We start from the raw sequence: 12,733 nt of genomic DNA on the forward strand, positions 1-12,733 counted from the left end.
ATTAAAACTCGAGCATTCATGTTGGAGGCCATAACCTGTATGAAACACTATTGTGGGTTATGTTGAATCTCTTGGAGTACGTAGGGAGCAGGGGGATATTGAAATAAAGGGTCCAAGCCGCATTACCCTTGTTTTCTTATGTAATATACAGCCGTAGAGCAGGTATTCTGAATAAACCATAGATTTGATCCTTCATTAAGTTGTGTTTTTCAGTAGTTGATATTGTCTCACTCAACGTGGACAACTTGATACCCAGAAATGAAAAAAGCAAATCTGAAGTTGCTTGCTGATTACTCTTTATGTGAATAAGCTACAGCTGCCTGGCTAAGACAAGAGAACGTTGAGACCACTGCTCTATCAAGCGTATTAGAAGGTGTTGGTGAGCAGATGACCAAATGAGGTATTCATAAACTTTCATGAATAGGTCACTTTTGACTTGAAATAAATCTAAAACAAGACAAAGGAAAGATATGACATGCTGACAGTCATAATTGGAGAACAAGCTATTGCAATAGTTGCCATTTATTACCCTCATTACTTACTGGTCTTGTAACCGAACAAGAGGATGAACAGTGGGGTATCTCCAGTCTTACTGGTGCACTGCAGCAACATTTCTCTAACACTGCTATGCAGATTGTATCAATGGTGGTGGGATGGGGCTTGAGAGCATGCAATAGGGAAACCCATTCTGATTTTGGTAGCGTGGTTATGTTCGGGGGTTGGGGGCAGCAATCTAGGATTATTGATTATGTCTTACTTGACTTTAGTCACCGGCCTAAGCTCCTTGACAGGGAGGTTGTTTATCGCAGTGAGGGTGAACATATTTCCCTGTTTGTTACTCTATTCAGGAACAATTTTAAGAGATCATCATTAAACTGTCCTGCTGTGCGTCTAGAACCCATTATGACAAATATCTTTAGAAGAATCTCCTGGCCTAGAGTATTGGCGAATAAAGAATTTCATGCTGAGATCTATCAATGGTTTGTCCATTTTATATCATAGTATCAGAACATTCCTGAGTCAGCCATTCCGATTTTAGATATCCATAAGCATTTCTTTAGTACACTACAGGGAATCTTTTATAAAGAGTCATGTAGCTAGCTCAGAAATAGCTTGAACGATCCAAAGTGGTTTTCACATGACTGCAAATTGGCCTAAAAAGGGCTGTTAGTGAATGTAATCACTCAGAAATGTGTGCAGCATGTTTTAGATATAAAGCAGTGCTCATCCAGGCTAAGCGCAATTGGGAGAACAAAAACTCTCAGGACATGCTTCAGGCCTTGAAAGTCAAAGTTAGTCAGACTTTTTGGGGCATACATACTCACTGGACTGTTGGGAGCATAAATCACAAGCAGTATCACATTCAACCAAAGAGGTGGGAGGTACACTTCTCTGAACTTTATGCTCAAGGTAGCCCAAATTAATATTCACTACCTGAGTCTACTGGGAATTCTGCAGAGCTACATCAATAACAGGCACATTGAGCGGCAGACCCTGATGCAGAGATCTGACCAGGGTTCAATTCCCGCCTCGGTCCCACTCTTTAACTCTGGGCAATAGCTTGCTTAATCTCCACAACGGCCCTGACAGCGCTTGGATGCCTGGCTTCACCCTGGGGGTGCCCAGGAGTGGACGCCTCACAGGGAAAAGCCAGGAGGGGTTCCACAGCGGTATGCGTACAGCGCCTTGAGACCCTAACAGATGAGTAGTGCGCTATACAAGTGTGAAGTTTTACAGTTCCTTTAGTTGAGAATACATCCTTTCTGCTTTTTTAAGGCCTCAGGCTCTTAAAGACACGTGGTCCTGACCATATCCCAGGAGACTTGTTTATGTCTGAACCCCAGCTCTGGGCCTCATATGTGAATCTTCTTCCAAATACAATTGCAGTAGGGGGAGAGACCCCTGATACATGGAGCTGAGATAATCCCTATTTTTAAGAAATGTGACGCAGGCTGCCCTGCTAAATACAGGCCTATGAGCCTGATTGACAACCTGCAAAAATGTTCTCCAGGCAAGTACTTGATAAATTATAACAATGGATGGTTGCTGACAGATATTACCCCCATTACAGTCAAGGTTCCTCGCTACAACCAGCACCATAGACCAGGCTTTTACATTTTCTCTCCTATACTGGAAATATGTCCTTCTTTGCAGCCAGAAATTGCATGTCGCGTTTGTTGATGTATGTGCCGCATCCGACCTAGTGCTGCATGAGAAGCTCTGGGGAGTGTTAGAAGACATGGAGGTTCCCAGAGGCTTATTAGATCTTCTCATCCGACTTCACAAAATAAATTATGCAGAGGTCCGATGGGGCGATAAGGGCAAATCGACAGAGCACATTCCAATACTTAATGCGTTCTTCCACTTACTTTGTTCACCCTATATGTTAATAATAATGTGGTAGAGGAGATAGAGAATTGTGTTAATGATTCCCCCACCTTAAACGGGGTAAAGATACCAATAGTGCTCTTTACAAACGACTCACTGCTAATATCAAAGACTCTGAGTCTCCAAATACTGCTAGACAGATTTTTAGAGTTTTGCAAATAATGGGCTTGGAGTTGAACGTGGCCAAAACAAAGTTCTTGGTATTTGGCAAGAGTACAACTAAGCAGCATCATGAAGATTGAAGCTTATGTATTAGACAGGGTGTATAGGTTTGATTATCTGGGAGTGACACTATCAAATAGATACCACTGGGGGCTCAGAATACTAATACTAATACTAAAAGTTAAGTTACATAGCTTTAAAGCTGTACTTCGCTTTTGTAAAAAGATGCACTCATCAAATCTCACCCGCCCTGGAACCTTATCGCACAATGGTACAGAGTGCCATCTTACATGGAGCAGAAATCTGAGGTTATAGCTACACCCATAAGTTGACTATAGTGGAGAATAGCCTTTCCAGGGCATTGGTATTTGTACCTATTAGTACCCCACTCACCCCATTATATCTCGATCTAGACCTTAAATATGTTTCAGATCTGGCCCAGCAGAGGCCTTTATTATTTTGGGTACGTGTTTGGTCGACCCCAGAGCTTTTTGACTTTAGAGACTCCTTGCACAATTTAATGAAATTCGATTACACTGTAAAGGTCCCTTGGCTTAGATTTCTCTCTCTCCAGTTGGTGCAAGGAATAAGGATTACTTGAATTGTGGGCCACTCCTAATTTAATCTGCGAAGGAGATAAAATGGTTTTTAAAACGACCTACTGGTCTTATGTGCAAGAACATTGATTAATTGGGTGTAACCTGGGGCACCTGTCAGAACAGTTTGTGGAGGTAAAGCCCCTATCTGTGCTTGAAAACTTTTTAGATATCATAACTCTGGTCCTGGATAAAAGCTTATACATTAGACTTAGATACAGTAGCCTTCTATGATAAGGCAGTAGTCCTTTGTCCTGCCTGTAGTACAGATCCCGAAACAGTGGAACATATTATGTTTGTTTGCCCAGGGTACCATGGCTTATGATGTAAATGGCTATGCCCTCTCTGTCTAGCATCATGGATGACCAGATGTTCTGAGGCACAACGCATCCTGAGATATGATACATTTGACCCGATTGTATTTCCTATTAGTCGATTTTTGCTCAATGTCTGGCTTAATCGGGAGACGACGTTGAACCATCTTCCAATCTTGCCAGCGGGATAAGGGTTGTCACTTTAACTACTTGCACCTTAGGTTGATTGCACTTCGATCTTGCTTGTTATCTTAATGTTCAAGGGGGATGGCGTGCTCTATCAGTGAGTGCATATGTTCCAACTATGCACTATTGTTTTTAATTTGCTGGTGCTATCCAGCTTTTAGTTTAACCTGTTGCAGATCAAATTATAAATATGAATTTCGCTGGTTATGTAGATTGTTTTAATCTGGAGACTGATTACTTTAATGAACAAGAATGCTGCTTCTAAATATAGACCTTTGCACTAATCATACATGCCTGTTTGTAACTTTTTTAAATCAACTTGGTGCTGATGCCAATTGCTGTTTAAAAAACAAAAAAAGGAAATGACTGTTGATTCAGTTTTTATGCACTTTATTATCGTAGGAAAGTAAAAGGTCATAAATAACTGTGAAGTTTCAGCTGATTTTTATTCTTGAGCGGTTTTATTCATTTGAATATGTATCATGCTCGTCATGATAGTTTTTATGTATACTTTGATGGTTTACAACCTGATAAAGTTTGTTTGATCAACAGCCCTTGAAATGGGAATCTCCAGTAGCAAAAGACTTCCCAAAGAAAGCCCTTATGTGAAATCCATTTGTAATTTTGTTGGGCTATTCTGCTTAAGAGCATTTGCCTGAACATTTTCGATACCTATTTTGTAAGGTGCATTTATTGAGATATTCATTCAAAATAGTCCCCTTTCAATTGACTGAACCTCCAGGGAGAGTATTTCTCTGGCTTGTGCTTGTTTATTGTTTGAAGAAATACGGCCTGGTCATGATGTCTGTTCAAGCAAGAACAGAACACATAAAAGGAAAACGTAGCCTTGAGAGCAAAACCTCCCTCAGTTTCAGGAGGTTAATACAGTAGGCCATTTCTCTTTGCAACCAGGTGTCTTGTATTGCCAGAGCACTTTAGATGAGTTCCCAAAAATATGAGTGAGGCATCCATGACATCTGATTGTGCAGGGAATCTCTGCTCTTAATGAATCACTGCTACCACATTGTTACGAAGACACCACCATGAAAAAGCCTGCAGCAGCAATTGCGAGTGTGCTAGTTTGACTTCTCATTTTCAACCCTCAACATAAGAGGTCTTATGTTCATGTTTGCACTTGGGCTTAAGGACTTTATGGACAATAGAATAGACCAGATCTGTTATGCTGCGGGTATGGAAGTAGCACTTTTGCTGGCAATAAACATCTCTCTTTTAAAGGAAACATTTTCCTATGCATGTGTTTAGAGTCACAAATAGGTGTTTCAGAAACTGCACTGGTGCTCGAGTGGTCTTTGGAAAATGGATCAGAGCAGTAGGGACTGAACTAGAGAGACTTATGTCTGATAGTTATAGCTTATTTTGAGGTGCTGGCTTTAAACTGCTAATTGTCCAAGAAGAGACAGATGAATATTTGTTGTTTCTTCTTCAGGCAATCTCCATTGATAATCGTAAGCACTCAATTTTTCTGCCCATGTCTCGAATTCTGGAACATTTTAAAAAAAAAAATGCACTTTTCTCTTTAAAAAAAAAAACACCAATTTTCCTTCTTACAAATTAAAAAACAACACTTTAACAGCCCATTACAGGAGTATATTTTCAAATATTCATGTATTTTTCTTTAAAAACGTGTAGTGTAGTAATCTAGCTTGCAGCCTAGAATGGCTGGAAAACAGGCACGGTTTCTTTAGGGGATCCCATCAGTGTCCGTTTCTCCAGTCATTTTTTTAGGCTCTCAGAAACAGGATTCTGGAGCTCTGACCTGTGCCTTTTTTGCCATTTCTTTTTATGTTTAGTGGAAAAATGTTTCCAAAACGACAGGAAGAAAGTTAGCCTCCATGTACTTCGGGAGGTAAAAATGGTCCACAAGAAGGAGTCTGAAGGGCATAGTTAGGATGCTGTTCCATATCAATGTTGAGTTTGGGCACAGTTATCACCTGTTTGCCGTCTAGTTATGCTATGTTGAAGTCCGGGAGGTATCTGATGTTAAAAACATTAAGGTTATTGATGTTAAATGAGTTTTCGACATACAGCAACACCTATCATGTTGTGCAGGCTGATCCTGTCTGCGGGGGTCAGGAAGCTTAAACTGCAAAAGATTCTAGTGACTTCAGGTTCGGAGTTTGTAAACTATGAAAGGAAATATTAGGAAAGTAGATGGCACACAATCAGTTTTCCAGATTATATTGGTTCATACTCAGCACTTTGAATTTGTTTTACTTCACTTGCTTGATTGCAGTCTTTAGATCCAAAATGGATCGCAGGTAAAAGTAGGACAACGCAGAGCCTTCTCCATGTCGGTAGCCAGTCCACACCAACGGCGCAGTAGGTGAGTACATCAGCCACATCACATCAAACAAAGACAATTAAAAAGACTCCTGCATTGATCATCGGTCCTCCACTTCCCTCTGGCCATGGTCGGAGCCGAAAAATACATTCGGATGACCAACCTTCGTGTTCGGCATCGAAAATACAGACCAAAATGCATTCTGCACTGACCAAACAGACAGCTACATCTGTTTCGGTATTGAGCTGAAAATTGGACATTTCCACCTCAGAGCCGAAAAAATTAACACCAATTTCGGAGCAGACATTTTCGGTTCAGGTCAAGCATTCGGTATTGAAACCTCCGGAACCGAAAATGGACAGCAGTAAACATTCTGCAGTTACTGAGGAGTCATCTCACATAGAACCTATACAGGATGTCATGGACGTCAAACAGCACAAACTTCACATACAAAAGAACAACAAGAAGAGCATAGCCTCTCCACTTGTGACAATTAAGAGAAAACTTACATTTCAAAATACTTTAGATGCCGGGTGTAGGAAAATGGCTCCCTGTTGCAGTTACCCCCCACTTTTTGCCTGATATTGATGCTGGCTTGACTGGGAAGTGTGCTTGGGACCCTGCTAACCAGGCCCCAGCACCAGTGTTCTTTCACTTAAAATGTACCATTGTTTCCAAAATTGGCACACCCCTGGGTCCCTTGTAAAAGGTACCAGTGGTATCAAGGGCCCTGTGACCAGGAAAGGTCCCTAAGGGCTGCAGCATATGTTATACCATCCTAAGGGACCCCTCACCTAACAAATGCATATTGCCATTGTAGATTGTGTGTTTTGGTGGGGAGAAAAAGGCAAAGTCGACATGGCACCTCCCTCAGGATGCCATGCCCACAAAATACTGCCTGTGGCATAGGTAAGTCTCCCCTCTAGCAGGCCTTCCAGTCCTAAGGCATGGTGCACTGTACCACAGGTGAGGGCATAGCTGCATTAGCAATATGCCCCTACAGTGTCTAAGTCTATTCTTAGACATGTTAAGTGGAGTGTGGCCATATTAAGTATATGGTCTGGGAGTTTGTCAAAACTAACTCAACAGCTCAATAATGGCTACACTGAATACTGGGAAGTTTGGTATCAAACTTCTCAGAATAATAAACCCACACTGATGCCAGTGTTGGATTTATGAAAACAATGCACACAGATGGCATCTTAGAGATGCCCCCTGTATTTTACCCAATCCTTCAGTGCAGGGCTGACTGGTCTGTGCCAGCCTGCTGCTGAGAGACGAGTTTCTGACCCCCTGGGGTGAGGGCCTTTGTGCCCTCTGAGGCCAGAAACGAAGCCTGCTCTAGGTAGAGGTGCTTCACACCTCCCCCCTGCAGGAACTGTAACACCTAGAAGTGAGCCTCAAAGGCTCAGGCTTCGTGTTACAATGCCCCAGGGCACTCCAGCTAGTGGAGATGCCCGCCCCCTGGACACAGCCCCCACTTTTGGCGGCAAGTCCAGGGGAGATAATGAGAAAAACAAGGAGGAGTCACCCACCAGTCAGGACAGCCCCTAAGGTGTCCTGAGCTGAGGTGACCCCTGTCTTTAGAAATCCTCCATCTTGATTTTGGAGGATTCCCCCAATAGTAATAGGGATGTGCCCCCCTCCCCTCAGGAGGAGGCACAAAGAAGGTGTAGCCACCCTCCAGGACTGTAGCCATTGGCTACTGCCCTCCTGACACCCCCCTAAATCTAGTATTTAGGGGCGACCCAGAACCCAGGAAAGCAGATTCCTGCAACTTGAAACAAGGAGGACTGCTGACCTGCAAGCCCTGCAGGGACGACGGAAGACGACAACTGCTTTGGCCCCAGCCCTACCGGCCTGTCTCCTGACTCGAAAAACTGCAACAGCGACACATCCAACAGTGACCAGTGACCTCTGAAGCCTCAGAGGACTGCCCTGAACCTAAGGACCAAGAAACTCCTGTGAGCAGCGGCTCTGCTCAAGAAACAGCAACAATATTGCAACTTTTCTACAACTTTCAAAGACCTCACTCTACCCGCCGGAAGCATGAGACTTTACCCTCTGCACCCGACGCCCCCGGCTCGAGATCCAGAGAACCAACACCACAGGGACGACTCCCAGGCGACTGCGACCCCGTGAGTAGCCCGAGACGACCCCCCTTGAAGCGCTACGGTGATGCCTGCAGAGAGAGTCCAGAGGCTCCCCCTGACCGCGACTACCTGTAACAAGGGACCCAAGGCCTGGACCAAGCACTGCACCTCCAGCCCCCAGGACCAGAAGGAACCGAACCTCAGTGCATGAGTGACCCTCAGGCGACCCTCTGCCCAGCCCAGGTGGTGGCTGGCCAGAGAAGCCCACCTGTACCCTGCCTGAACCGCTAGAATGACCACCGGGTCCCTCCATTGAACACAATACAAAACCAGACGCCTGCTTTGCACACTGCACCCGGCCGCCCCTGTGCCACTGAGGGTGTGTTTTGTGTGCCTACTTGTGTCCCCCCCCCCCCAGTGCTCTACAAAACCCCCCTGGTCTGCCCCCCGAGGTCGTGGATAGTTACCTGCTGGCAGACTGGAACCGGAGCACCCCTGTTCTCCATAGGCACCTATGTGTTTTGGGCACCTCTTTCACCTCTGCACCTGACCGGCCCTGAGCTGCTGGTGTGGTAACTTTGGGGTTGCCTCGAAACCCCAACAGTGGGCTGCCTATGTCCAGGAACAACTTGTAAGTATCTTACTTATCTCACAATCTACCCAATACTTACCTCCCCCAGGAACTGTTGATTTTTACACTGTTACTTTTAAAATAGCTTATTGCCACTTTAACAAAAACTGTATATGTCATTGCTCTAATTCAAAGTTCCTAATTTACCTGTGTGGAGTACCTTGCATGTATATACTTCAAATCTTGAACTTGTGGTTCTAAAAATAAAATAAGAAAATATGTTTTTCTATATATAACTTATTGGCCTGGAGTTAAGTCTTTGTGTGTGTGTTCCTCATTTATTGCCTGTGTGTGTACAACAAATGCCTAACACTACCCTCTGATAAGCCTACTGTTCGACCACACTACCACACAATAGAGCATTAGAATTATCTAATTTTGCCACTATCTTACCTCTAAGGGGAACCCTTGGATTCTGTGCACACTATCTCTTACTTTGAGATAGTATATACAGAGCCAACTCCCTACACCTGGCCTCCACCTAAAAAAGTCTCGAGGGAAAAGGAGAAGGAAAAGGCTACAGAACAACCTTCACCATCACATTCTCCTTTCCTTCCTTCTACTCCACCACCGCCACTCTCACCTAGATATTCTACACAATTCTGTCCACAAACATCACCTCATAGGGACGACTTAAGTGATGTTTAACCGGATGTAGACCCATGGGATCTATATGATCCTGATCGCATTCTCTCCTATGGTGCGGATTTATACCCAGCAAGACCATCTCCCCCTGAAGATACCACTGCTTATAATCAAGTGATAGCCAAGCGCAGCTGCATATCACAACGTACAATTACATACAGATCCCATTGAAAAGGACTTTTTGTTTAATACTTTTACAAAACATAAGGAGTACCTATGTCTCCCTATGCTTCCAGGCATGCTTTTACATGCTGCACACATTTCCAAAGAACATGTCAAGGCAAGGATCATCACACCAAGGGTTGAATTAGAAAGAAAAAAAAACCTGCAGCCTCGGATCCAGTTTTCATTAAAACACAATTACCACCTGGCAACAAAAACAGGGGTCACAGTTCTTCAATAGAGGTTCACTTAGAGGTTCATACCAAGGCTCAAACAATAGAGGAAGAGGTAAAACATCGGCCTCTAGAGGTTCCCTCACCTCAACAATACAGTGACTTCTTACAGATCCCCACTGCACATGCATCTCCTGTGGGAGGAAAACTGGTAAATGTTTATCCACAATGTTACAACATCACCACAGATCAATGGGTTCTATCAATTATCCAGCATGGCTATTGTCTAGAAATCATTTCCACTCCACCAAACATTCCTCCTCGTTCCCACAAACTCTCTCACAACCACCTCACTCTGTTAAAGAGGAAGCACAGTCCCCCCTTCTCAAAGGGGCTATAGAACCAGTACCTACATCCTAACACGGGTCAGGAGTATATTCACTTTACTTCCCAAATATAATACCCAAAAAGGACAGTTCATTAATACCAATTTTAGATCTCTGGCCTCTCAATCTAAACATACTCTCAGAGCATTGCCATATGGTCACGCTGCAAGATGTTACTCCTCTATTACAGCAAGGGGATTATATGACAGCATTGGTTCTCCATGTTTCTATACATCCGGCACACTGCAAATATCTAAGATTTGGCATTACAAGAAAGCACTACCAGTTCAAGGTATTACATTCGGAGTAACAACAGCTCCAAGGTTATTACAAAATGCTTGGCAATAGTAGCAGCATTTCTCAGAAGACAACACATACTTGTTTTCCCATATCTAGACGATTGGCTCATAAAGGCCAATACCATTCAAACTTGCCAGCAACACACTTAGTACACTGTAAATCTTCTACACAATTTGGGGTTCACAGTAATCTACCTAAAATCCCATCTTCAACCATCACAAATACAGCCTTATATGGGAGCAAGTCAGAACACTCAGTCAGCATTAGCATATCCAAACCCAATAAGGATTCAGGCTTTTCAAAATCTCATCTCTCAATTACAACAGAATCATACTTGCACAGTGAAGCTAGTGATGCAACTGTTGGGAATGATGGCTTCCTGTTTAGCAGTAGTTCCCCATGCAAGACTACACATGCCTCCTAGAAACTAGATGGTGGACTTACGCAAAGCATGTGAATCTACATTACATGCCTCAAACATATGTCTACTGGGTAAGTAAGATTTTCCATATCACTCTACCTATCTATCTATGTGTGTCTGTTTTTATATACGTCTTGTTTGTATACATGTCTTGTTTGTATAGCATACCACCTAGTGGGGACTAATAGGGAGGATGTGTTATTTTTGGAAGATTCCCTTGAAGAGAACTAGGATTTCAGGTAAGTAACCTTTTCTTTTATTTTTAGGGATCTTCATTTATAGTCATACACACTGAACTTTGTGCGAAGCCAATGTCTTGAAAAGGTGATGGAAAATGTCAGAAAGGTTATCCATTAACCAAAGAGGCTACTTGTTGCTGTGGCAGCATGGTCACTGGATCTAGTGAGAATGTTGTGGTCAAGCCCCTTAAAATGTCTGCCTTGGCAGTTTGAGAAACTGTCATTTACTAAGATCCATCTGTTGAAAAATTGGCCAACACTGAAGAATTTATATTTCTTATATTGTTACCCTTTTATAGGGCATTCAACAACTCAGTTTATTTCTGCTCTATTTTCCTTGGCATGTGATTATTCAGATGGTTGTCATAGATCGAGATGTCTCAAAAATGGTCTGTGTCGCTTATCAGTTGTGGCTTCGCCCAGTGACAATACTCCTTTACTTTCCAAACTCAGTAAGAAATAACATTAAAGTGTAAATCTGTACATTGTTTAAAACATTTAAGACCATAGCTTTTTCAAACAGAGAAACAACATTTATTTGTAGTTGCAAGGTTTGTAAAGTGACAGTGAGTGCAAATGTGCAAAATAAATGTCCGATTTGTTAAAGAAGAAACATGTTAACATTAGTATTAAAAGATAATATTACTACTGAAAGTATTAATTGGCTTGCCTGTTTTTTGTTTTGTTTTTTGTAGTGCAATGGAGACCAAGCCCAAGAAAATGCAAATAATACGTTTGAAAAGCTTTTTACTGTTCTAGAAGATCGTAAGTCTTATGTTATAAAATCAATTGAAAGTTCTAAGGCCTCAAGAATGGATAAACTGCAACATCAAATAGAGGAATACCAGGGCCTATTGGAAAATAATGGCCTTGTTGGATATGCACAGGAAGTGCTGAAAGAAACCGATCAGTCTTGCTTCGTGCAAACAGCAAAACAGCTCCATGACAGGTATCTCTTTGTTTCTGTGTGATATAACGTTTTGTCCTTTTGCACATACAGCATTGTGTAACAAGTGAGCGTATTCCCAGGTATGATAAAGTACTTTTATGAAGGAAATGGGCAATAATGATGTGAACATCTTTCATAAACAAACACAGAGATCAAAGTGAAATACCTTGCAAAGTATACCAGAAATGTTGCTGAGAGCATTTTATGATAGGCTAGTAAACATCTATGATGTCCTATTAAGCTGGAGTCTCCTCCACAATTTTTCTTTTCTTTAGTCTGGATACTCTGTAGAAAAATGTACAATCAAAAACAGTGTCTGGCTGGCATTTGATGCACTTATCTTTAATTGCACCTGTTTAGCTTTGGTAATTGCTCCTGTTTAGCTCTGAAAACCAAGAGATTGGCAAACAAAAAACTGTCTTAAGTAGTGTCAGGATCTTTAATCAAATCCTACCTTAATACTACTTAAGCATGGGCAAGAAAATGATCATTCTGTATCTAGGCCAGTGTTTGCTATATTTACATAAAGTATTCTGATTACTTCTGAAGTTAGCAGACTGCCCCGGTTTCACACAAACCCGTTTACTACCAATCTGTGTGCTAAACGATGCATTTTATCCATACGAAAGCAAAAAGTTGTAGCTAGCTCCTCTTATTGGAGGAGCTTTGGAAACAGATAATGTCTACCCTGAGATATCACCTACCCAGCCATCCATTTTGTTATGGTGGGTTAAAGGAGCAGACGATTAAGGAAGCTGGATAGCACACATTCTGTTTCCCAGATAA

The 12,733-nt window shown here is 42.4% G+C and overlaps 1 protein-coding gene across 2 annotated transcripts in view; it reads left to right on the forward strand.

The window, feature by feature from the left end:
• The window catches only part of TRIM36 (tripartite motif containing 36), a 340,171-nt gene that overhangs the window by 233,081 nt on the left and 94,357 nt on the right, over positions 1-12,733 (forward strand). For both annotated transcript variants that reach the window (XM_069226502.1, XM_069226504.1), the window contains exon 6: positions 11,694-11,947. In XM_069226502.1, the coding sequence (XP_069082603.1) occupies positions 11,694-11,947 (254 nt within the window). The remainder of the gene's footprint in view (positions 1-11,693; positions 11,948-12,733) is intronic.

This window comes from Pleurodeles waltl, chromosome 1_1, assembly GCF_031143425.1.
Source record: "Pleurodeles waltl isolate 20211129_DDA chromosome 1_1, aPleWal1.hap1.20221129, whole genome shotgun sequence".
NCBI lineage: Eukaryota > Metazoa > Chordata > Amphibia > Caudata > Salamandridae > Pleurodeles > Pleurodeles waltl.